This window comes from Sorex fumeus, unplaced genomic scaffold (genome assembly GCF_029834395.1).
Source record: "Sorex fumeus unplaced genomic scaffold, SorFum_2.1 ptg000128l, whole genome shotgun sequence".
Classification (NCBI taxonomy): Eukaryota; Metazoa; Chordata; class Mammalia; order Eulipotyphla; family Soricidae; genus Sorex; species Sorex fumeus.
In genome coordinates this window covers 13,366,853-13,389,960 of record NW_026606185.1, presented here as the reverse complement: position 1 = coordinate 13,389,960, position 23,108 = coordinate 13,366,853, and the positions used below count along the sequence as shown (strand labels likewise).

General features: G+C 45.2%; 1 protein-coding gene across 2 annotated transcripts in view; it reads left to right on the top strand.

Moving 5' to 3' along the window:
- The window catches only part of GNAL (G protein subunit alpha L), a 150,441-nt gene that overhangs the window by 18,166 nt on the left and 109,167 nt on the right, over window positions 1-23,108 (top strand). The window contains exons 1-4 of one of the 2 annotated variants that reach the window (XM_056137861.1): window positions 19,938-20,317; window positions 20,440-20,512; window positions 21,204-21,258; window positions 21,417-21,536. In XM_056137861.1, the coding sequence (XP_055993836.1) occupies window positions 20,176-20,317; window positions 20,440-20,512; window positions 21,204-21,258; window positions 21,417-21,536 (390 nt within the window). In that variant the 5' untranslated portion in view covers window positions 19,938-20,175. Of the gene's footprint in view, window positions 1-19,937; window positions 20,318-20,439; window positions 20,513-21,203; window positions 21,259-21,416; window positions 21,537-23,108 lie in introns of those variants that run through there. The other variant, XM_056137860.1, reaches the window with a different exon arrangement.

The following is a 23,108-nucleotide window of genomic DNA, read 5'->3' as shown; positions in this document are numbered from 1 at the left end:
TAGGTGAAATGGCAAAGAAATTTTTCACACTCCTCACTCCAAATCAATATCCATCAACAGGGCTTCTTTGTTTGGGTTTTTATCATTTTTTTCTTTTTCAGGTCACTCCCAGAAATCTTTAAGGCTTATCCCTGGCTTTGTGCTCAGGACCCACTCCTGGAGGTGCTCAGGGAACCACTGGAAATGCCAGTGATCAAACCTGCGTGGCCATATGCACAGCTAGTGCCCTACCCACTGTGCTTTCTCTCCCCTCAGAAGGACTTTCGTACGTTTCCTTCTTGTGCATCTGGGGTGAGTAGGTGGTTTTCTTTTGTCAATTATAAAATGTATTTTTCCGATAATTACATTGAAGAGCATTAAGAGTCAGAGAAGTCACTTCCTTTTTACATCACATACACTTCATCAGCATATCTTGCTGCAGTAACTCCTAATCTAGGATTGGCAAAAGGACCAGTTGGCAAAGTTCACTAACCAGCTGCATCTTAGAACTTTGAATTAAAGTAAACCTGTGTCCAGAGTCTTCTCCAGCACCCACAGAGTATTTGGTTATATTAAGCCATTTTTGTCCATTGCTCCAGGTACAATAAAGACACTTGATACTTTTTCACTTTTAAAGAAAAAACCTGGGGCTGGAGAGACAGTACAGTGGGTAGGGTGCTTGCCTCTCATGCAACTAACCCAGATTCTGTTCCCAGCACCCCACCAAGAGTGATCCCTGAGCAGAGCCAGGAGGAATCCCTGTGCACCACTGGGTGTGATCCCAAAACAAACAAATAAAACAAGAGCTTCTATCTTAGGGGTCCAAGGGCTGACTCAGTGTGTCTTTACAAGTAGGAGGCCACAAATTCGATCCCAGCGATGTTCACATACGCGACACAGGCGACGCCATCTCCAACATGTGGCAGATGTGGGTCCCGTTTCTGATGCAACCCCAGTGAGCACGAGCGCAAGGACCACCACTAAAAAGTGTCTGTGCGGTGCCCCGAAACTCCGAAACCACATGTGTGAGCACCACAGCCCGGCCTTAACAACAGCCACCAGGAAAAGGCGGTGAAAACAGTAAAGAAGTGCTAATAGTTTAAGGAGTAATAGTGGAGGAAAGAACCTCTCCCTGTCATTCTACTGGAAGATGCCTCCCGTGGAACTTCTTCTGAAACAGGTGTGAGTTGCCACTAGGGGGCAGAGACCAGCCACAGATGGAGCCAGCCTAGGAAAAACCCGGAGCCTGTGGGTCACTAAACTGTCCGTCTGCTTCTGCAGACTTTGGAAACTTTATGTGAAAACATCTTTGTTTTCTCCAAGTGTCTTGCAGAGTAATAATAGGAACTCGCGATAATTCCTCTGTTGTATAAAAGGCGGGAGATGCCAGAGATGGAATGATAGTACTGTGGGTAGGGAGCTTGCCCTGTACACTGCTGACCCGGATTTGATCCTGGCACCCCATTGGTTCCCCAAGACCCTCAGGAGGAATCCCTGAGTGCAGAACTAGAAGTAAGCCCTGAGCAACACCGGGTGTGGGCTTAATGTCCCACCTGTAAAGAAGGGAGGTGTCAACCACGTCCTGTTTGATGGTGGGTGGGCTGGAAGGTGGGGCAGCCTGTCCTCAGGGCATCCATCAGTGACTTCATTGACAAGTAATAAGATGCTCGAAAGGTTTGTGGTTAGGTAGGAGAATGTCGTTCTTCCACATTATACATTAACAAGGACGTAAAGCCTGCACCTTACCCTCAAAAGATTCAAGCAAATTATAGAAATACAGAATATGAAACCATGACAGGGTTGAGAGCCAATATAGCAAAGTGCCTACTATTTGAGTATCTGGGTAAATAGTGTGTAGCAAATGTGATGCAACTTTTCTATAATCCCAAGATTATTTCACAGCTAAAATCAAAATACATATAACATATATATGTGGCTAAATATCCCTCTGGGAGATATATACAAAATTAGCTTATGGTAGCTCTGTAGCACTGTCCTCCCGTTGTTCATCAATTTGCTCGAATGAGCACCAGTAATATTTCCATTGTGAGACTTGTTTTTACTGTTTTTGGCATATCGAATAAGCCTGTGGGAGCTTGCCAGGCTCTTCCATGAGGGCGGGATACTCTCGATAGCTTGCTGGGCTCTCCGAGAGGGACAAGGAATCGAACCCGGGTTGGCTGCGTGCAAGGCAAACGCCTTACCCACTGTGCTATAGGACTGGAGCGATAGCTTGTAGTAGATGTTTTAATCATCCATGTTAAGGGAAAAAAATGCCTTGCTTCTTTACAATCGTGACCTACAGGTGCTCTAGACTGCGTATTGTCTTTGGGTCAGATTCAAAGTCTTGAGCCATTTGTTCACTCTCCCCTGCCACCATGCTATCACGTTCCACAAAATTTTCTGAAGATTTCTCCTGTCCACTCTTCCTTCTAGTGTCTGTTCTCTTTTGTGCCAGATATCAAGTCCTCCAGGGTAGACTGAAGTCTCTTCTCTAGCTCCACCCCATAAATTCACCTGCTGTCTGACGGCAGGATTGGGACAGGCCTGCTCAGTGCCTGCCCCTCTGTCCGGCTGCCCATGCTGTGGTTCCATTGCTTGCGGGAGGGAAATGGCTGCAGAGGCAACCTAGGGGCCCGCTACGAAGAGGGAGGGTATAGTTTGGGTCAGAATGCAAGCAGAAAGCAAACTGCCATCCAAACCAAGAATTTAAGAGACACTTGGTCCAGATATTCCTAATCCAGGGGTGGAGTGTTAGGGAAATCAGTTGGGGACAGTCCTGCCTCCCAGGAATGGCAGCTGCAAGAGCCACTGCACCCTCCACCCCCGCCCCTAGCCCCAGGCAGCTATGGGGCCTCTGGCCTGAAGCTCTGCTTTCCATGCATGATAATCCGTGTATGGATGGCAGCAGAACTGGGAGGAGAGGAAGAGTCACCTGGCCTCACCCCTTCACTTCCAGGCCCTCTTCACCTCCGGGAGACCAGGGCCTGGAGCCCAGAGGAGGACGGCAGAGCACCATGTCTAGGCCCGAGGTCTGTTTCCTTCACAACACATCGTGGGTCTGGGGGCCTCCAGCCTGTGGTAGCTGGTTGTTCGGCATTTTGCAGCTGAAGGCCTGGCCCACACTGAGTACATGACTCTCCCGACCTCCCACGGGCCAGCCCTGCTGTGTTAGCCCGACCCATGCCCTCCCAGCCCTGTCCTGCCCCGGCCTCCCGGTCCCTGAGGGAGCATGCTCTGCTGCACTTGAGCAGAGCATGCTCGCTTCCCCTGGCTTCTGGCTCCCTAGTGTTGACGGCTTGCAAAGTGCACTGGCGTTGTCAGGTGCCTGCAGGGAGACATGGGTCCCTGAGAGGGAAGGCTGGCATCAAAGGTTATCGGACCTCCCGTGAGCAGGCCCTGTGGGCCTCATCCTCAGAGGGCTTGTCCAGTCTCCCACCTCCTGCCTCCTGAGTAGGGAGTGAGGGGCAGCCTGACCGAGGACACAGAATAGTGTGAGTCCCTGTGGAACAGTCTGGGCACAAGATGGTGATGGGCAGCAGGGTGGCAGAAGGTTTCCAAGATTCCTCAAATCCCTCAGCTAAGGATGGCCACCTGGTCCGGCTGCTATGTTGCTCCCACATTCCATGTCCTGGATGAGCAGCAGCACTGAAGGCAAAGGAGAAGTGCGTAGACCAGAGAGCGAGCACTTCGCACAGACCTTGGTACCTGAGGGCACTGGGTTGTTCAGGCACAGCAAGCCTTTGGCAGAGCAGAGAATATCCCTGTGGGCATCTTTGTATTGTGTAAGTTTTTGCTGAAAATAACTTCAAACGTGGCAAAGTGTGAAGAGTGCAAAGGAGAGCTGAATGATAGAGGTTGGGACACTTGTCTTGCAGGCAGCTGACCCAGGTTCTGCCCCCAGCACCAAATATGGTCTCCTGAACATAGTCAAGAGCGATCCCTATGTGCAGAGTCCGGGGGTAAGGCCTGAGCATTACTATATATGGCCCCAACACCCTCCCCCAAAGAAAAAGAGTTCATAGAACTGCAGACCTGACGCCAGATCTGCCTCATTCACCTGTCCCCGGCTCACCCCATCATTTGCATTCTCTCTGTGGATACAGAGGTCCAGAGATGATTTTCTCTTAATCATCTGAAATTTGTGGACGTATCATGGACACCTGGCTCTCCGTGCCATCAAAGACTTGGGTCAAGCTTTCCTAGGAGTTAGAGCTGCTCGCTTAAATAACTGAGCCATGCCTGAGCTTAACACGGGTACAGTAAACACATCTCATTTACCATCTGGAATTCCAATTTTACCAGTTGACCCAATTATGTCATTGGTTTTCCTTCAGGGCAGGAACCAGTTTAGAGCCTGCCTTGCTTGCCTCTTCATTTTTCTTGACCCAAAATGTTTCCACAGCTTTTTCATGCCTTTTATAATATTGCTATTTTTGTAAACTGCTATCCCCTTCCCACCTTCTTTTTAAAACATTTCTTACTTACCTCTGGTTTTCCCTGCTTTGGGGTTAGGTTGGGTGTCATTTTCCAGGGCATATTACCCCACCTCCACACCCTTACATACCCCCTTACATGCTGTTAATTTTTGATGGCCCAACTTTTTTTTCCAATCACCTCTTCCCTGTCTGGTTAGTGTTTTTCACTCTTCATTGAATAAACAGTCTGTAGGGATGCCTTGCAGATACCTTGCTCCTTGTAAAAAATATTTCTCCAATATTAGCCTCAACACTAATTCTTTGTTTGGTTGGCTGGAGTTTTTTTTATTTCTTTTTGAGTCGAACTAGCAGTGCTCAGGGTATCCTCCTGGCTCTGCACTCAGGGACCACTTCTGGTGGTGCTCCAGGGATCATATGGGGTGTTGGGGATTGAACCTGGGTTGGTTGCATGCAAGGCAAATGCCCTCCCTGCTGTACTCTGGCTCTGCCCCCTCAACACTAATTCCTACCTGAGCCCATTTGCCTCTACAGGATGAGAATGTTGATTCTCCCTTTTAGAAATCCTTCCACATTTAACAGTCACCAATTGAAAGGAGGGTTCCCTCTTTCCCATGTGTTTATCTATTTATTATTAGCATAAACATATGATACTCATAGACCTTTCAGTAGTTTGAGTAGTATTATGGTACTTTAAATGTTATAGTGCTCAAATTATCCCAGATTCAGACAAATAAGAGCCCCTTCAATCTGGCTTTTGTGTCTCCTAATATTTTTTCACTCTTTCCACATAAAATGTTTCAGGTTTGTCTTGTGCTATCCATTCTCCACCCTGGAACCAGCCATTACTCTGTGGAGTCCTGGTTTCTTTGGTTTTGTTTTGGGGTTTGGTTTTGGCTTTAGGGTTTTATTTGATTTACGGACACACCCAGAGGTACTCAGCTCTTATTCCTGGCTTTATGCTCAGGGATTACTCCTGGCTAGCTCGGGAAACCAAATGGAGTGCTGAAGGTCAAACCCTGGTCAACCACATACAAGGCAAGTGCCCTACCTATCCACTGTACTATCTCTCCAGACCCCGGTTCGGTTTGGTTTGATTTGGTTTGGTTTGAGGGGTCATACGTAGTGGTATGTAAGGGTTACTCCTGGCTTTGTGTTCAGGGATCACTCCTGGCAGGGCACAGGAAGATCATATGTAGTTCCAGGGATCAAACTCAAGCTGGCTGTTTGCAAAACAAGTGCCTTAACTTCTGTGCTAATCTTCTGCACCCTTTTAATGCTAGAGACCAAGATCCAGGCACTAGATGTGCTTGCTACTCTATAATGTCTCTTAATTTCAGCATGTAGCACTGTCCTTTCGTTTTTCATCGATTTGTTCGAGCGGTCACCAGTAATGTCTTACAACAAATTGTGAGACTTGTTGTTACTGTTTTTGATATATTGAATACGTCACGGGTAGCTTGCCAGGCTTTTGCCGTGAGGGCAAGATACTCTCGGTAGCTTGCCGGGCTCTCAGAGAGGGGTCGGGGAATCGAACCCGGATCAGCCATGATGGCCACGTGCAAGGCAAATGCCTTACCTGCTGTGCTATTGCTCCAGCCCAGAATTAGGAAATTTATGCATTTATGTACATATATAAACAAATACACACAAATATACATACACATATATGTACATATAAGCATAACACATATTACATACTTCAGAAATTACAGGTCCATAGAAATTACTGAAATTTCCAGGCCAGACCCACAGCCTTATCTTGCCTTCATTTGGTATTTATACATGGTTTGCGCTGAAAATCCTGACTGTCAATAGCAACATGGGCCTATTTAGTCATGTGTTCCATCCCATACTACCATATTTATTTATGGTATTCCAAGCTACCATATTTAAGCTTGGCATTTGTGTGCAATCAGAGATTTTATGTTGAACGTCAGTCTTTACCTGTAATTTAAATCTCTCGAGCGGATCCTACTTAATGACAAAAACAAATGATGTAATGGCAAATATAGGCAAATATTAGATTCTGTCTCCCTTTTAATTTGTTCAGAACCGTCTAAGTTTAAGGAAGAGCCTTCCAGCGTTTCTAAGGAGAATACAATAGTTCCTGCCTATGATTAAGCAAGTTTATATTCTGTTTAATTTTATATACAATTTGACATTCTATTATAAGGAATACTGTTGCTTTAAATGCTGTAAGCCAATTCTAAAAGAAACTAGTTGCTAAGGCAACTGGGCAAAGAGTTAATTAATTCATCAGTCATTATATGCAGATTAAACTGCCTGAGTTAGAAAGGAGGTGGGCTTTTTGATTTTTTTCCTTTTGGAATTAGTGGAAGAGAAAAGGGTGCAATTTTTTCCCATATGTAAGGGCCTCAGAGATCTTTTGGAAAGGGCACAGGCTTAGAGAACAAAGGCCCCCCAACCCCTAACAGATCCCTGTGGCACCTTTGTAACAACAGCTTTATCTGCAAAACAGAGAAAACAGTGGGCACCTTTCTGTGGTGATCAGATGAAATGCTTGAAGTGAGCACCTTTCAGTGTATTTCTAAAATTAAGATGACAGGACAAGTGAGTAACAAAGGTTAGCATACATTTTTAGGAAAAGGAACTGTAATATGGTTTGCTTTATAACTAAAATACACACATGCACATGCACGCGCACACACACACAAACACACACACATTTGCCCTGTATCCTCTACAAAATTTATAGAATTTAATTGCATTTACTTGTCCCAATAAGATAATTGAACTCCTTGTGCTCAAGGACAATGTCTTATTCATCTCAAGACTATATTAAATGGAGGCATTTAAAGTATTCTTTAGGATCTATGAATAAATTAGTGAATGAAAGTACATTCTTAAAGAATAACAAATGCGGTGCTGGAGTAACGGTACAGTGGGCAGGGTACTTGCCTTGCAAGTGGACAACTGGAGTTCAAATCCCTGGCACCCCATATGGTTCCCTGAGCTCACCAAGAGTGATCCCTGAGCACAGAGCCAGGAGTAAGTCTGAGCACTTCCAGGTGTAACCCCCAAACCAAAAACAACATTTTAAAAAATGTTCTTGTCTGATGTTGAGGTCTTTAATCCATTTTGATCTTACTTTTGTACATGGTGTTAGGCAGAGTTCTGAGCCTATTTTTTTGCATGTAGCCGTCCAGTGATGCCAACACAATTTATTAAAGAGGCTTTCCTTACTCCACTTCACATTACTTGCACCTTTATCAAAGATTAGATGATCATATGATTGAGGGGAGATGTCAGTGTATTCAACCCTGTTCAACATCAGACCAGAAACCATAAGGTACATTGAAGATAAAGTTGGCAAAACCCTCCATGACATTGAAGCTAATGGTATCTTCAAAGATGCCACGCCACTGTCTGAGCAAGTGAAAACAGAGATAGATAAATGGGACTATCTTAAACTAAGAAGCTTCTGCACCTCCAAAGAAACAGTGACCAAAATACAAAGACAGTCTACAGAATGGGAAAGGATATTCACCGAATACACATCTGACAAGGGGTTGATAACAAGGATATACAAAATACTGGTTAAACTCCACAAGAAGAAAACATCCAACCCCATCCAAAAATGGGGCAATGAAATGAACAGAAACTTTCTCAAAGAAGAAATCCGAATGGCAAAAAAGCACATGAGAAAATGCTCTACATCATTAATCATCAGGGAGATGCAGATCAAAACCATAATGAGATACTATCTCACACCTCAGAGACTGGCCCACATTCAAAAGAACAAAAGCAACCGATGCTGGCGTGGATGTGGCGAGAAAGGGACACTCCTTCACTGTTGGTGGGAATGTCCAGTGGTTCAGCCCTTTTGGAAAACAGTATGGACGATTCTCAAAAAATTAGAAATTGAGCTCCCATTTGACCCAGCAATACCACTCCTGGGAATATATACCAGAGAGGCAAAAATGTATAGTCGAAGTGACATCTGCACTTGTTTGTTCATTGCAGCACTCTTTACAATAGCCAGAAACTGGAAGAAACCTGAATGCCCAAGAACAGATGACTGGTTAAAGAAACTTTGGTACATCTACACAATGGAGTACTATGTAGCTGTTAGAAAAGATGAAGTCATGAAATTTACATACAAGTGGTACAATATGGAAAGTATCATGCTAAGCAAAATGAGTCAGAAAGAGAGGGATAGACATAGAAAGATTGCAATCATCTGGGGGATATAAAGTAACAAAGTATGAGATTAATACCCAAGAATAGCTGAGATCAGCACCAGGAGGATTACTCCATAACTTAGAGGCCAGCCAGGTATCCTAGAGGAAAGGGCAGTTCAGATAGAGAAGGGAGCACCAAGTAAAGGATGTTTGGAGGATCCTCCCAGGAGGGGAGATGCATGTCGAAAGTAGACTATGGACTGAACATGTTTGCCACTCAATGCCTCTTTTGCAGACCACAACACCCAAAAGGAGAGAGAGAACACAGGGGATTGCCCTGCCACAGAGACAGGGGGGGATGGGGGGATGGGGGTGGGGGGTTATTATCCATGGTGGTGGAAAATGGGCACTGGTGGAGGGATGGGTATCTGATCATTGTATAATCGAAACCCAAGCACAAAAAATTGTAAATCTACAACTGTAAAAAATAAATAAATAAATAAAAATAAAGGGGAAAAAATGTTCTTAAAAGGAATTACAAATACCCAAAGCAATAGAAATCAAGAACATGAGAACTGGTCTTCAGTAAAGAGCATCACACTTGGAGAAGGGTGTGTCAAGGGGAGGACAAGACAAGGAGGCGAACATTATGACAGTGGTGGAGGGAAGTGGCCACTGTGTGGGGTGAGGAGGAGAGTGCTGGAACTGGGTATAGTGGCATACATGAAGCCATTTCTATAACATATTGTAAAGCTCAGTGCCTACAAAAGAAAGGAAACTAAGTTTCCTGCCATAGAAGAAGGCCGAGAGGTAGGAAGGAAACTAAGGTCATTGGTGGAAGGAAGTAGACACTGGTGAAGTGACTGGTGTTGGAGCATTGTATGCCTGAAAGTCAACCACGAATAACTTTGTAAATCACAGTACGTCAATAAAAATTTTAAAATAAAAGCATCTTATTTATATTAAGGCCTTAAGGCTTCCATCTTCTCCAAGGCTCTCCATCGCCTCCTGTGGATAATAATCTATAATTGCAGTAAATGTTTCTAAACAGAGAATTGAACCAGAGGTGTCATAACACCTGCTGAATCCAGAAGGAAAAAGTGAGAGAGATTTCCCTCCCCCCTCCCTGGAATACATGGCCTTGATGAATTTATTCTTGTTTTCCTTGTGGTAAAACATACGTAGCATAGAATGACCTCCTTAACCATGTTTAAATGTATAGCTCAGTAACATGAAGTTGCCATGCAACCATCTCCACCCCTCCCCACCCCATTTCACCAACAAGACTCTTTCCAAACAGAAACGCTCTACACTAATTTTCCTTTCCCACCGCATCTAGCATCCACCACTCTACTTTCTGTCCCCATAATTTATTCTACACCAGGTTCCTCATACAAATGGAATCATAGAGTCTTTTAGTTCTTGTGATTGGCTTATTTCACTTGGTCTGTGTCTTCAGTGCATGTGTCAGAATTTTCTTATTTCTTTTAAGATTCCCATTGTACATGTAGGTTGCATCTTGTTTATCCATTCATCACTTGAACATTTTATTAACAATTCTCATTGCCTTTTTATGTTCCCAACCAGCAGCTAATAGTTAACTAAGTATAGGTAGTTAATCAACACATCTTTGCTGACTATAATATAGTTCATTATGTGTCTGCCTTAGTAGTAAGAGGTCGGGAGGTCCTCAAAGACATCAAGAATACTTCCTCATGTCACTGTTACTGTCACTGTCACTGTCTTCCCATTGTTCATCGATTTGCTCGAGCGGGCCCAGTAACTTCTCCATTGTGACATTTGTTACTGTGTTTGGCATATAGAATACATCACTGGTAGCTTGCCAGGCTTTGCCGTGCAGGCGAGGTACTCTCGGTAGCTTGCCTGGCTCTCTGAGAGGGGCGAGGAATCAAACCTGGGTAAGCTGCGTGCAAGGCAAAGGCCCTACCCGCTGTGCTATCGCTCCAACCCACTGCCTCATGTAGAAGGATAAAATGTATATATATTTGTTAAGTTTGTGTTGAATGACAGCACAGGTGTGATTAAGAGCTCTCTGTTTTACATTAAGAGCTCTCTGTTTTTCAAGAGGAAGCAATTCATTTCATTCTAACCTCTCTGTGATTTACAGAGGCTGAGGGTCACCAAACAGAAGAGGCATATTGGCCCAGTGGTTAAGAGCTTAAAAGCCTTTCTCTTTTTATTTTTTTCAAAAAGTTATTGAATCTCCATGAATTACAGAGTCACAGAGTTATTCATGATTGGGTTTCAGACATACAATATTCCAACACCAGTCCCTTCACCAGTGTCCACTTTTCATCACCTATGTCCCCAGTTTCCATCCAACCCCAAACATGCCTCTATGGCAGGCACTTCCCCCCCCCCCCACCTTGTACTGTGACTGACAATACTGTTGCTGATAGGGAATTGTGCATGTCACCTTACTTCCTTTCAGCACTCAGCCCTGGTCCAGAGTAATCACTTCCCTTTATCATTGTCACAGTGGTCCCTTCCAGGCCTATTCCTCCACCTAGTGAAAAGCTTCCTCTTAGAACTAGTTCCCTTGCTCTTCATTTCTTTTGCCTTTGTGCAGCCTAGGCTCTTAACCACTAAGTGCTTCATAACACTTCATAAGAGAGCTTACACCTGAAGGAAAATCACCAGATAATGAATATGTGTTATCCTGTGCTTCATTTTACCTCTTTGACAAAATCTTCACTATTTGGTCATCTCTCACCTGAATGATGCCAATTCCCTTTCTTTGCTTATACTTACACATTATTCCTCAACTTCTCTCTGTTCATGCCAACTCCTCACTCTTTAAGACAGACCTTTGGTCCCTCCATCTGGATGAAGATTTCCATAACCCTCACATCTCCTCAGCATCTCTACCACACGTTTTTTACCTTGGCTCATATATATGTCATACATCCTCCTCTGAATGGCTGAAGTGTACCAGACTCATCTTCCCTAATACTCAAAAACAAACAAAACTGTTCTTAGTGTTTTCATAACTTTTAATAGTGCTGGGGTGGAGAGGAAATTTCTCCCTATTCCTCCCGGTTCTTTTCTGGATGATCAAGCAAACAAATTAACATTGGATGGATTAGTAGAATCAAAGAACAAATTTGATTATGTATATATAATATATATTATATATATATACATCTTATCATCTTATCATCTTATCATCTCATTCCTAATTCGGTCAAACTGGCAGGCTACCAAATGTAACATGCCCACACGGCAGAGTCTGGCAAACTCCCCGTGGTATACCCAATATGCCAAATACCAGTAACAATGATGGGTCTCATTCTCCTAACCCTGAAAAAGCCTTGAATATGGCACTTTAAAAAAAAAAAATCTCAGGGCTAGGACGAAGAAGACGTTACTGGCACCTGCTCGAGGCAATCGACGAACAACAGGGTGGTCGTGATCGTGATTGATATATGGTTAATCTACACAACGCTAAATTCTGAGGTTTTTATTCTGATTTAAGAAATGGGTTATGGGTTCAGGGCTTCACAAACAGATGAGGGGGACTTATATCACATGGGGACATTTGTTGTGAGAAATAGACACTGGTGAAGGGACAGTTGTTGAAACATTGTATGACTGAAACCCAATCATAAACAACTTTGTACCTGTGTATTTAACAGTGATTCAATAAAAAGTGAGTGAGGGGACAGAAGGATCACATATTCTATAATCATATGTCTACCTGTTCTGCATGTCTTATGAAACCTATCCTTAGAAGTATATCTCTACAGATGATGTCCTCTTTGTGGAAATAGTCATTTTATGTTCACTGATTTGAATATATATTGTATAAATAAAAACATCTTTCCATAAAGCAGATTGTTATGTGATTTGCTTAAAATATTTAAGGCCTGCAGACATTGCTAAAGTACAACACTAAGGCCATATATTAACGATAGCACAGCGGTTAGGGCATTTGCCCATGTCACCATGCATTTTGAGGCTTTAGAATCCTCCTAAGGCACCTCACAGATACCAGGAGAATATTGGTGAGCATTTAAAGTTCACGGGGCATTGCTTGTATTTCCACTAACTCAAAATTAGGACGTTTCAGACTCTAATGCACTCTCTAAGAAAATGTCAAAGGCCAAAGTACCCATAGAGTAATCATATTAGCTGCCAGATTGAAAGAAAATTTCACTCCAACATTGTTACTAGCATCTTAAACATGATCTTCCTCAACATACCTCTCATCTTTGGCAGTAGTAATGCTTTGACATAGTGCCTTGAATATCAGAAGCAATCAATATTTATTTTAGTTTGCTAAAGGTATGAACACATGCATATTTATATGTATATATTTTTATATGTGTATATTTTTATGACCCTAGTTCAATTCCTCCACCCCGCTCAGAGATCCTGGCAAGCTACCAAGAGTATCTCACCAGCACAGCAAAGCCTGGCAAACTCCCATGACGTATCCAATATGCCAAACACAGTAACCAGTCTCACAATGTTACTGGGCCCACTCAAGCAAATTGATGAACAATGGGAGGACAGTGACAAGTGACAATATTATTAAAAAATATATGCCAGTTGATTGGGGGTATGGTGCCGCCAGCAGGTCAATCTGTACCTGTGAGGCAAGTGAATCAGCAGCCTGATGGCACCGTCAGACTTCCAGATACCCCAAAATTGCTGCTGTGCCTTTGGCCAAACCCCAAAAACTTGGGGCAAAGTTTACCAAGAAAGTAAACAGCCAAAGTTAGGTATGTGGGAGACACACCCACAAACCTCCTCCGGCTCAGCTATATAATTGGAGGCATGGCCTCTCTGGTTCCTGATCAAACTGTTTAATGGCCATGATCGCAGAGATTCAGAAACAAATCTCAAAACCCAACAGCTTTTGGCAGAAATACGTCCGGTCCTTGCAGTAGGTTACTGGCGCCAGGCCACCCCAGGTGGGAATAGGTTTCATGCCTTGGCCTGTTCCCCCTGGTAGCCCGGTGGTCGTCATCCTCCAGAGGCCACTGGACAGTCAAGTTTGAGCCCACAGTGATGAGACACGTGGGGCCTCATGGGATGGGGGTGGAGCTGGCCCATTCCTCCCCACCCCAACGAGACCCCGAGTCGCCGACCACAAATGGCCTCTCTGGTTCCTGATCAAGGTGCTTAATGGCTATGATTCCAGAGACTCAGAAACAAATCTCGGAACCCAGCAGGTTTTGGCAAGAAATCCCTCCAGATTTAAGTGCTAAAATTTCGGAATTTCAAAATCACGCGGCCACTATTGCAGCCACGCGACATCATATGTTATTCATAACCAGCAATAGAAAACAAATTGTCTACTGTTGCCTTTTCGGCAGATCTGAGTGTTGGGGTAAAATCCCAAATAATAGTAGTGGGTGTGGCATCAAAATGTTAAATGTAATCAAAATGTAGAGAGAATAATTTGGAAATCATCTGCCCCACAGGTTGGGGGAGGGTATGTGATGGGGGTATTCTGGGAATTTTGGTGGTGGATAATGGGCACTGGTGAAGGTATGGGTGTTTCATTGTATGACCGAGACTTAAACCCAAAAGCTTTGTAATTGCTCTCCAGTGATTCAATAAATAAAATTATAAAAAATGGGGAAAAAAAGTTAGGTGGAGTTCATGCACAATTCAATCAGCCTAATCAGTGGCTGAATAAATAGCAGTACTCCTACATAAAAAAAGTAATAATATAAGTCATTTTGTATGGACACAGTAAGAATACATTATGATATATATATATATACATATATATATATATTATATGGGCTGGAGCGATAGCACAGCGGGTAGGGCATTGCCTTGCACGCAGCCGACATGGCTAACCCAAGTTCGATTCCTCCGCCCCTCTCGGAGAGCCCGGCAAGCTACCGAGAGTATCTAGCCCACATGGCAGAGCCTGGCAAGCTACCAGTGATGTATTCGATATGCCAAACACAGTAACAACAAAGTCTCCAATGGAGACGTTACTGGGCCCACTCAAGCAAATTGATGAGCAATGGGAGGACAGTGACAGTGACAGTGATTAATAAGGTGTTTTAAATTCAACTTGGATACGAGTGGGTTCTCTCACCAACACAAACAGTCCATTGAATGAGAACATCTACGATTTCATTCTGTTGCAGATTCTGTTCTGTTTTCTGTGTCCAACAAGCCCTCTCACCTCCTGGTTTTTTCACTGGATGAGTGAAAACTCCTCTCTCCTCCAGAATTAAGCTCTTGTTTGAGACACTAAATTGTGTATCACAATGAAACCGTTTCAGTCCTAGGTTTGAGGACAATGGAGCAAAGTCAAAGATGTTTCACACGCCTCTCCTACAAATAAATGATCTTTTTGGTTTATGTAAACCCTGTGCTCCAGTCCTTGGTGCTACCTTCCTGGACCATTATATGTTTACTTTTAAAGCTGTCAGTGAAACAAATAATTTTACCACCCTTTATGAATGCTAGGTCCAAAAGCTACTAATATTACTTTGTTAAAAGGCCCTAAAAGGGCTGGAGCGATAGCACAGCGGTAGGGCGTTTGCCTTGCATGCAGCCAACATGGCCGACCCGAGTTCGATTCCTCCGCCCCTCTCGGAGAGCCCGGCAAGCTACCGAGAGTATCTCGCCCGCACGGCAGAGCCTGGCAAGCTCCCTGTGTCGTATTGGATATGCCAGACACAGTAATAACAAAGTCTCCAATGGAGATGTTACTGGGCCCGCTGGAGCAAATATTACTTTGTAAGAAAAAAAAAAATTTCAGTACATTTCAACGATTTTTATAGTAGAGTAGTAAGTAAACAAAAGGTAAATTGAAAAAGTTACTGTTTTCTAGGAGGAAAAGGGATAAATTTTGTTACAATGTTTTTTATAGGATCTACACCCAGCAGCCCGGTTGCGGCACTAGGCAATGCGCAGGAGCCATTTGGAGCTGGGGAAAGAACTTGGAGCCTCACTCCTGCTGGGCATGTGTTCTGCCACTTGAACTAAATCCCATGGCCCTTGCAAACTGTTTTTTCCCAAAAATTTCATTTTATTAAAGCACCATGAGTCACAAAGTTATTCAGAGTTGGGTTTCTATCACCAACCTAGCCACTAGTGTCCACTTCCCTCCACCAGTGTCCCCAGGTTCTCTCTCTCTCTTACCTCCCGCCACCCCTCCTCCTCACTGAGCCTGCCCCAGGTCCAGCCTGTCATGTTGACAGGCATCTTTTATGTTTGGTTATTAAAATTTGAGTTATTAAATTTGAGTGATTTGAGCTATTGAGTTAAAATTGAGTTATTTCATGATTTTAGTGCTGTTGACCCTGTGGTTTGGATATTTAGCTCTATCGTTCCATAACACCACCAATGCACCTGAATCTCCTTGACCCCTGCCCTCGTTGTTCTATCCTCTTCCCCTTCACTCAGTTTCTTTCCTTCTCCCCCTATACTCTGGGGCCAAAGGTCCTTGCAAACTATTCCTTAAAAAGTATGGTAGTTAGAATATGGAATGTCTGTGCTACTAAGACTAGAAAATGACGCACACTGATAATTTCCAGCAACATACCAAGAAAGAATTGTAAAACAACAGGAAGTTATGCATGGCAGGAAGTAAAATGGTGGCTGCATGCACACTGGCCACTTAGCAGGCAACGAGCCACCAAAGCTGGCTGCACCATGTGTTTTTGTTGTTGTTGTTTTTGAAAAACTTATTATAATTTTTAGTTTCTTAGAGCACTGCCATTGCATTAAGTTAGTAACTATTCAGAAGACAGATACCAGATGATCTCACTTACAGGTGGTATACAAAGAAGCAAAGCAAGGGAGTAGGTGATGCCCGGTGAAAACAAATCCTTAGACTCTGCTCAGATAATTGAGGCTTCCAGGGTGCGTGTGTGTATAAGGAAGGTCCAGTGGACTCTAGTGGAGGGATATTGCACTTTGGTAATGGTATATTCTGTTAATACTGAACCCCTAAAACATGTAAACATTTACACTATTATAAACCAACAGGACTCAATAAATTAATAAAAATAAAATTTAGTGAGTACGTTTTCTAACGCTTTTAGTTCCCCTTCTTTTAAGACATTTGATATATTTATTTCAAAGTCCTGGCACCCTAGGGGGTTCTCTAGAACTCTCTAAAGAAAAACATGCTAGTGAAAGACTAGTTCTTGAACTTTTTCTCTTTTTTCTTTCTTTTTTCAGGGCAGGGGAGGGGAGTCACATCCAGCATTATCCCCAGCATTTGCCCAAGGGCAAAGGGAGGAGAGAGTATATAAGAAATCTTTGTACTTTCTGGTCAATTTTTCTGTAAACCTAGAACTGTTCCCCACCCACCCACCCCCCAAAATACCCTCTATTCATAGAATGTTTAAAAATAAACTCATGATTCAAATTTCACCAAACTAAGTATAAGATAAATTTGAAATAAACTTTGCAATATAGGAAGACTTCTAAAGTACCCTATCTTAACTTCAGTATCAACAAAAGACTCCACCTTTGGCATTTCACCTTTGCCCCTTTCGCCCCAAGCTTGGTGCAATTCCAATTTTCAACTGGTGATGTCGGGCAAGAGCACCTATTGACCTCGCCGCCAGCTCTGTGGGCGCGGGACCAACTGTGGCCGCCCTGAGCCGCTGCAGGTGGGTGTGCGCTGCGCGAAAGGGGACGCGCTGCACTGCCGTTGCCTAGCAACAGATGCTCGCACTGCCAGGGGCTACAGCCTGCTCCGCTCTCCCCCGCGTTCCGCCCCCGCCTTGGCAGGTGAGTCAGCCAGGAGTCTGGATTCGGATCGAATGGGGATCTGTCTCCAAGTCCGAGGGAAAAGGTCGAGTGGTTTTCTGTTGTTGTTGTTGTTGTTTTGAAAAGGGAAGGAGAGAGAGAGAGAGAGAGAGAGAGAGAGAGAGAGAGAGAGAGAGAACGTCTTGAGCGCCTACCTAACAAATCCAACCTGATTACAAATTGGCTTTGAATTTGTAAGACATTTTGTATTGCTATATAAAGACGTTGCAATATATTAAAATATATTACATTTAACATTGTACGGTGAAGCATACTGCAGGTCTAATAGTGCAACCCTCATTTATAGCACAGATATAGCACTCTTACCCCTCTAAGCTTCTGTAAAATAGTGACAATAGGTTCCTTTAGGATTATTGCAAACAAATTATTCTACGGGAAGGATTTAACTCAGTGCCAGCAATCGCTGGATAACTGGTAGAAGCTACTTTACTGTAACACGTATAATTACTATATATTACGACAAATTAACCTCATGCATGCTTTTATAGCAGATCTTGATTAAATCTCACATGTAAAAATCTATCTTTGGGAAACTAGCTAGATAGTTCAAGGATTGGAGTGCATGCCAGAGGATTCCCTCTCCAAATAGGGCCCCCAAGTCTACAATAGAAAGTTACCTTTTGTGCTAGTGTCTCAGTCTAACCAAGTGGGAAACGTCTATATTTTAGTGCATTTGAGAGACGCTCTGTTGGTTTCAGATGGATACTGGAAGTTTCCGGAATGGACCAGCAGAAAGGGAGAAGCAAATTGGGATCCACCCAGCTACCTCAGGTGGTGCTCTAGGGAACACAGAGGGCCCTGGATATCTAACACACACCCCCGCCCCCGTGGGCGGCAAGGCAAGGACCTTAACTCTCTCCATGGTACCCTCACAAGCACCTTTCAGCTGTTCTGTCAGCAAACATTCAAAATAGACTGCCATGTATTAATTATAATAAATATATTTTTAAAAATAAACAAAACCTTGGTAGGCTCAAAAAGTGGGGGGGGGGTGGAAGGCTGAAGAAAGAAGAGGGGCAGAGGACAGGAGACTGGCCTTGTGTGGTACTTCAACCTGCGAGCCCCACAGAGATCAGGGAGAGAAGAGAGCAGTGGCCCCCCTCCCCCGCTGGGGGTGGAGTTTGCTCTCTTAAGATGTCCAGGCCAGCGCAAAGTGAGAGAAACCCTGTGAGTTTTGAGGGAAAATGGGGTGGGGGAGGGGAGTTGGGGACAGAGCCAGGCAAAGGCATGGAAAAGAATTTGTCAGGGCCTGGAAGGGTTTTGGGGGTGGTTGGTAGGAAAGAACCTGAGACACTGGTGGTGGGACGGATGCTAGAACATTGTATGCCTAAAACTCAACTATCAGCAACTTTTAAATCACAGTTCTTTATTTAATAACATTTTCAGAAAAAAAGATTGAGAAAATGGTGGAGGGAAGTGAACACCTGGGGGTGAGATGTAGTGCTGGAATATTTCATGTAAACCACGGTGCCTAAAATAAAATAAAAATTTTTAAAAAGAAATAAATTGTGCTCAGAGCCGTGGTCTTCTAAGCTGGAAGATCACGGACCTGTGACCCCAGTCGCACGAAAGTGATCTTTGTCCAGTGCTGCGTTCTGGCGTCCCCACCTCTCTCTTCCCCTTCCCCACGTCCAGCAATGTGGCCGCGGCGGGGGGGGTGAGAACCCGGCTCTTGCCCTCGTTTGCTCCTTGGCGACAGTGACAAGTTCGAAGACACGGTGCCTTCGAGAAAATCTTAGCGCTTGTTCAAAGAAAAGCCGAGGAGAGCCGGGGGCTGGAGGTGACGGCAGGAGGCGCGGGGCGTGGGCGCGCGAGGCGCGGTGACAGGTGGCGCCGGCCTCCTCCCGATAGCGCCCGCGCGATCCCCCCCGGCCCCGGCCCCGCGTGCCGGACCCCACGCAGGTCAGCTCCAGGACAGCCCCACTGCGACCCCCGGCAGGCGGCTCCGGCGCGACCCGCCAGGGCCCGGGCTTAGCTTGGGTCCTGGAGGGGGCGGCAGACAGGTGCCGAGCGCGCGGAGCCGGCGGCGCGCCCCTCGCTGCCCTGCAGGACAGCCGGGTCTCCCCCGGGTCCGCCCCCCCACCCAGTTCCGTCCCCTCTGTCTCCCTCTGAGGTCCTCCCGAGTATTCCCCGTTCCCCCGTGCCCCCAATCTCCCCCATCCTCCACAGTCTACCCTGAGTCCCTCCAGGTCCCCCCGTTCCCCCTCCCGAGAACCCCGGATCCTCCTAGTCACCCCGGGTCCCCCCTAGTCCCCCTCGGGTACCCCCAGGTCCTACCCCCGAATCCCCCCTAGTCACTCCCGGTTCTCCCTAGTCCCTCGCAGGTACCCCCAGGTCCACCCCAGAGTCCCCCTCGGGTCCCCCCCCGGGTACCCCTTAGTCCCCCCCCGAGTTCACCCCGGGTCACCCCGGGTCCCCCTAGTCACCCCCGAATCCCTCCGAGCTCCCCGGGTCCCCACTCCGGGTCCCCACCCCAAGTACCCCCCGGGTTTCCCCCGGGTCCACCCCGACTTCCCCCCGGGTCCTCCCCGGTCCCCCGGGTCCCCCGGGGGCGGGGCGGGCTCGGCTCCACCTCGCTCGCGCCCCGTGCGCGTCACCGTGGCGCTCCCGGGCTGATGCTCGCACTCCCGGCCGAGCGCTCCGACCGCGCGCGCCTTCCTGCGTCCTGTCGGGCCGCGGGCTTGGGTGGGCGGGGAGGGCGCGGGACGGGCGCTCCGGACCCGGCGACACCGAGAGCGTCTCTTTCAGCAGCCGGGAAGACAGGCGGTGGCCCGAGGCGCGCGGCGCTTGCTTGGGGCGCGCTCCTGACCGCCTGACATCCCTCGGAGCGGGCAGGCATGGGGTGCTTGGGCAACAGTAAGACGGCGGAGGACCAGGGCGTCGATGAGAAGGAGCGGCGCGAGGCCAACAAGAAGATCGAGAAGCAGCTGCAGAAGGAGCGCCTGGCATACAAGGCCACCCACCGCCTGCTGCTGCTGGGTAAGGCCGGCGCGCCGAGCGCCAGGCCCGCGCGGGGTCGGGTGGCCCTTCGGTCGGGGCTGGCTGAGCGATGTCGGGGTCTCTGGCCGCAGCACACAGAGTTCTGTTCTGTTCATTCGTAGGGGCTGGTGAGTCAGGGAAGAGCACCATCGTCAAACAGATGAGGATCCTGCACGTCAATGGATTTAATCCCGAGTAAGGCATCCATGGATTTCGGTTTTGCGTTCAAACTGCATGGAATGGTAGCTCATCTCTCCTAACCTTCCCCAAAGCGCTTGGCTCTTGATCTGGTCTTGGCTAGACCTTTAAAAATAGAAATGGATTGTTGAATCAGGTCTAGCTAGCCGGATTCTTCTGGTAGCATCTACATCCAAAAATAATTATCATAACTTGCCTAATCAAATGTAATGTATTCGCTATTCTTGAGGGGTTGTTCTGGCAATACTTAACAGACAGGTCTGTATATAATTTGTTTGGGACCAGTATGCCCGCACCCCACCCCCGCACTGTATGTACTTTTCTATAAAATTTATTTGCGTCTGTACCCATATGTTGATAGTTTACAACTATCAACATAAGGGGACACTCAAAACATGTCGGTTTTGCATGCAGCATTCAAGGGTTTGACCATGTATTGTGTAACCTGATTGATCGTTTATAGTAAAAATTAGGAAAGGGAAAGTCCCCTTTTTCAAAGGAAATGTTGGCAGCTATTGACAGTGAATATTGACCTTGAGGGACCAAAAAATAATTCCCAAACCCCCAAACAGTCTAAACCCACGCTGAGCTGGAATCCCACTCAGCTGGTTCAATTCAGTACTAAGGCAACTGCAATTGCAATTAATGGCAATCACTTACAATTAATGGTGATCCTCTTCTAATACAGGGAAAAGAAACAGAAAATTCTGGACATTCGGAAAAATGTGAAAGATGCTATTGTGGTAAGACCTTTTTTTTTTCTCTAATGGGTGTTTACTTGAAAAATGAAGCACGGCTGCTTTCCAAAACCAAGTGAACAGAAACGATACAATGATTCAGTCTACATGGCTATTCCAAGTGTTACATTGATCTGTGTTTTTTTTTCTTTACCCCTTTTTAGACAATTGTTTCAGCAATGAGTACTATCATCCCTCCAGTACCTCTGGCCAATCCAGAAAACCAATTTCGATCAGACTACATCAAGAGCATAGCACCTATCACTGACTTTGAATATTCCCAAGTAAGTAAACACTTCCTGAAATACTAGAGATGTGCAGAATAGAAGCACTTGTCATAAGGTTGTTCACTGAGAATTACCGTCAGTATTGCTATATTAGTAACTTCGTTCAAAGCTTAAGAGTACTGCTTTCTTCTGTACCAGAATATATACATTTGTTTAAAATATTAGGGACTTGGGGCTGGAGCAATACTACAGCGGGCAGTGCTTTTGCCTTGCACATGATCGACCCAGGTTCAATCCCCAGCATCCCAGATAATCCCTCAAGCACCACCAGGAGTAATTCCTGAGAGCAGAGCCAGGAATAACTCCTGAGCATCGCCGGGTGTGAACCAAAAAGATAATAAATAAATTAATTAATTAATATTTTAAAATAAAATGTTAAGGACTGTGAGGTTATAAGAAAGGCTTTTGTGAATATATTGGTGTAAAGGTAAAGTACATTTTTTTGGAAATATTGAGAGTACTTTTTTCCTTTCTGTGTGTGTTGCGCGCGCGCGTGCATGCATGTATTTATGTGTACATATATATGTATTTCTAAATTCGCAGTTCATCTCCCAGATAATAAAAAATATAAGTATAAATTATATAAGTACTTTATGGTATGTAATACCCTCCATGGGAAAGGATAAATTCAGTTTACTCTTAAGATGCTATCCTTCAGATCAAATGACAAGAGAATGTGTGTCATGATAAATAATATCACTTTGTTCTGAACATTTGCAAGATAATTCGCTTCATTCCCGGTATTTGGGATTGATTTCTTAATCCCTGGATGACAGTACTGCTTGTGCAAATGGATGATTTGAATATTCATCTTTTCTCATTGGGTAGAGATATGTTTCTTTAAAAAATTTTTGTTGATTATTTGGTTGAGCAAGTTTCCATGGGGAAAGTATTAGTTAAATTTCTTAGGAAGTTATTGGATTGTGTTAAAAGAGCATATTTATGTGTGTGCATGTGTGCTGATCAGTAATCACCTTTCAGTGTCTTCACTGCTTGACATAGTGGCCTTGGGACAATTTCCCTGCTTTGAACACATCTTCATCGGAAGCAGATGCAGATCCCAGTCCTTGCATGCTCTGACTGAATTTCACCTTTCTTCTCTATAGCCGAGTCTGGTTGTTGGATAGGTTCTGTATCAAGACAGCAGAAAAAATTATTCCTTGGAAAGGCTTTGGTTCCAAGCCTTTCCCATGATTGTGTGTGTGTGTGTGTGTGTGTGTGTGTGTGTGTGTGTGTGCGCGCGCGCATTCCACTATCACCAGTGAAGTCCCTAGAATTTATAAAAAGGAGGGGTTGGAGCGATAGCACGGTGGGTAGGGCGTTTGCCTTGCACGCGGCCCACCCAGGTTTGATTCCCAGTATCCCATATGGTCCCCCGAGCACTGTCAGGAGTAATTCCTGAGTGCATGAGCCAGGAGTAACCCCTTTGCAACCCTTGGTGTGACCCAAAAAGAAAAAAAAAGAATTATATATGGTAAACTAACTTAGCTAGAAAGTGAATGTAGGGAATCCTGTTTTACAAACTGTGTTTTTAATGGTTGGATTGGACAGGAGAGAGAGAAGTGCTGG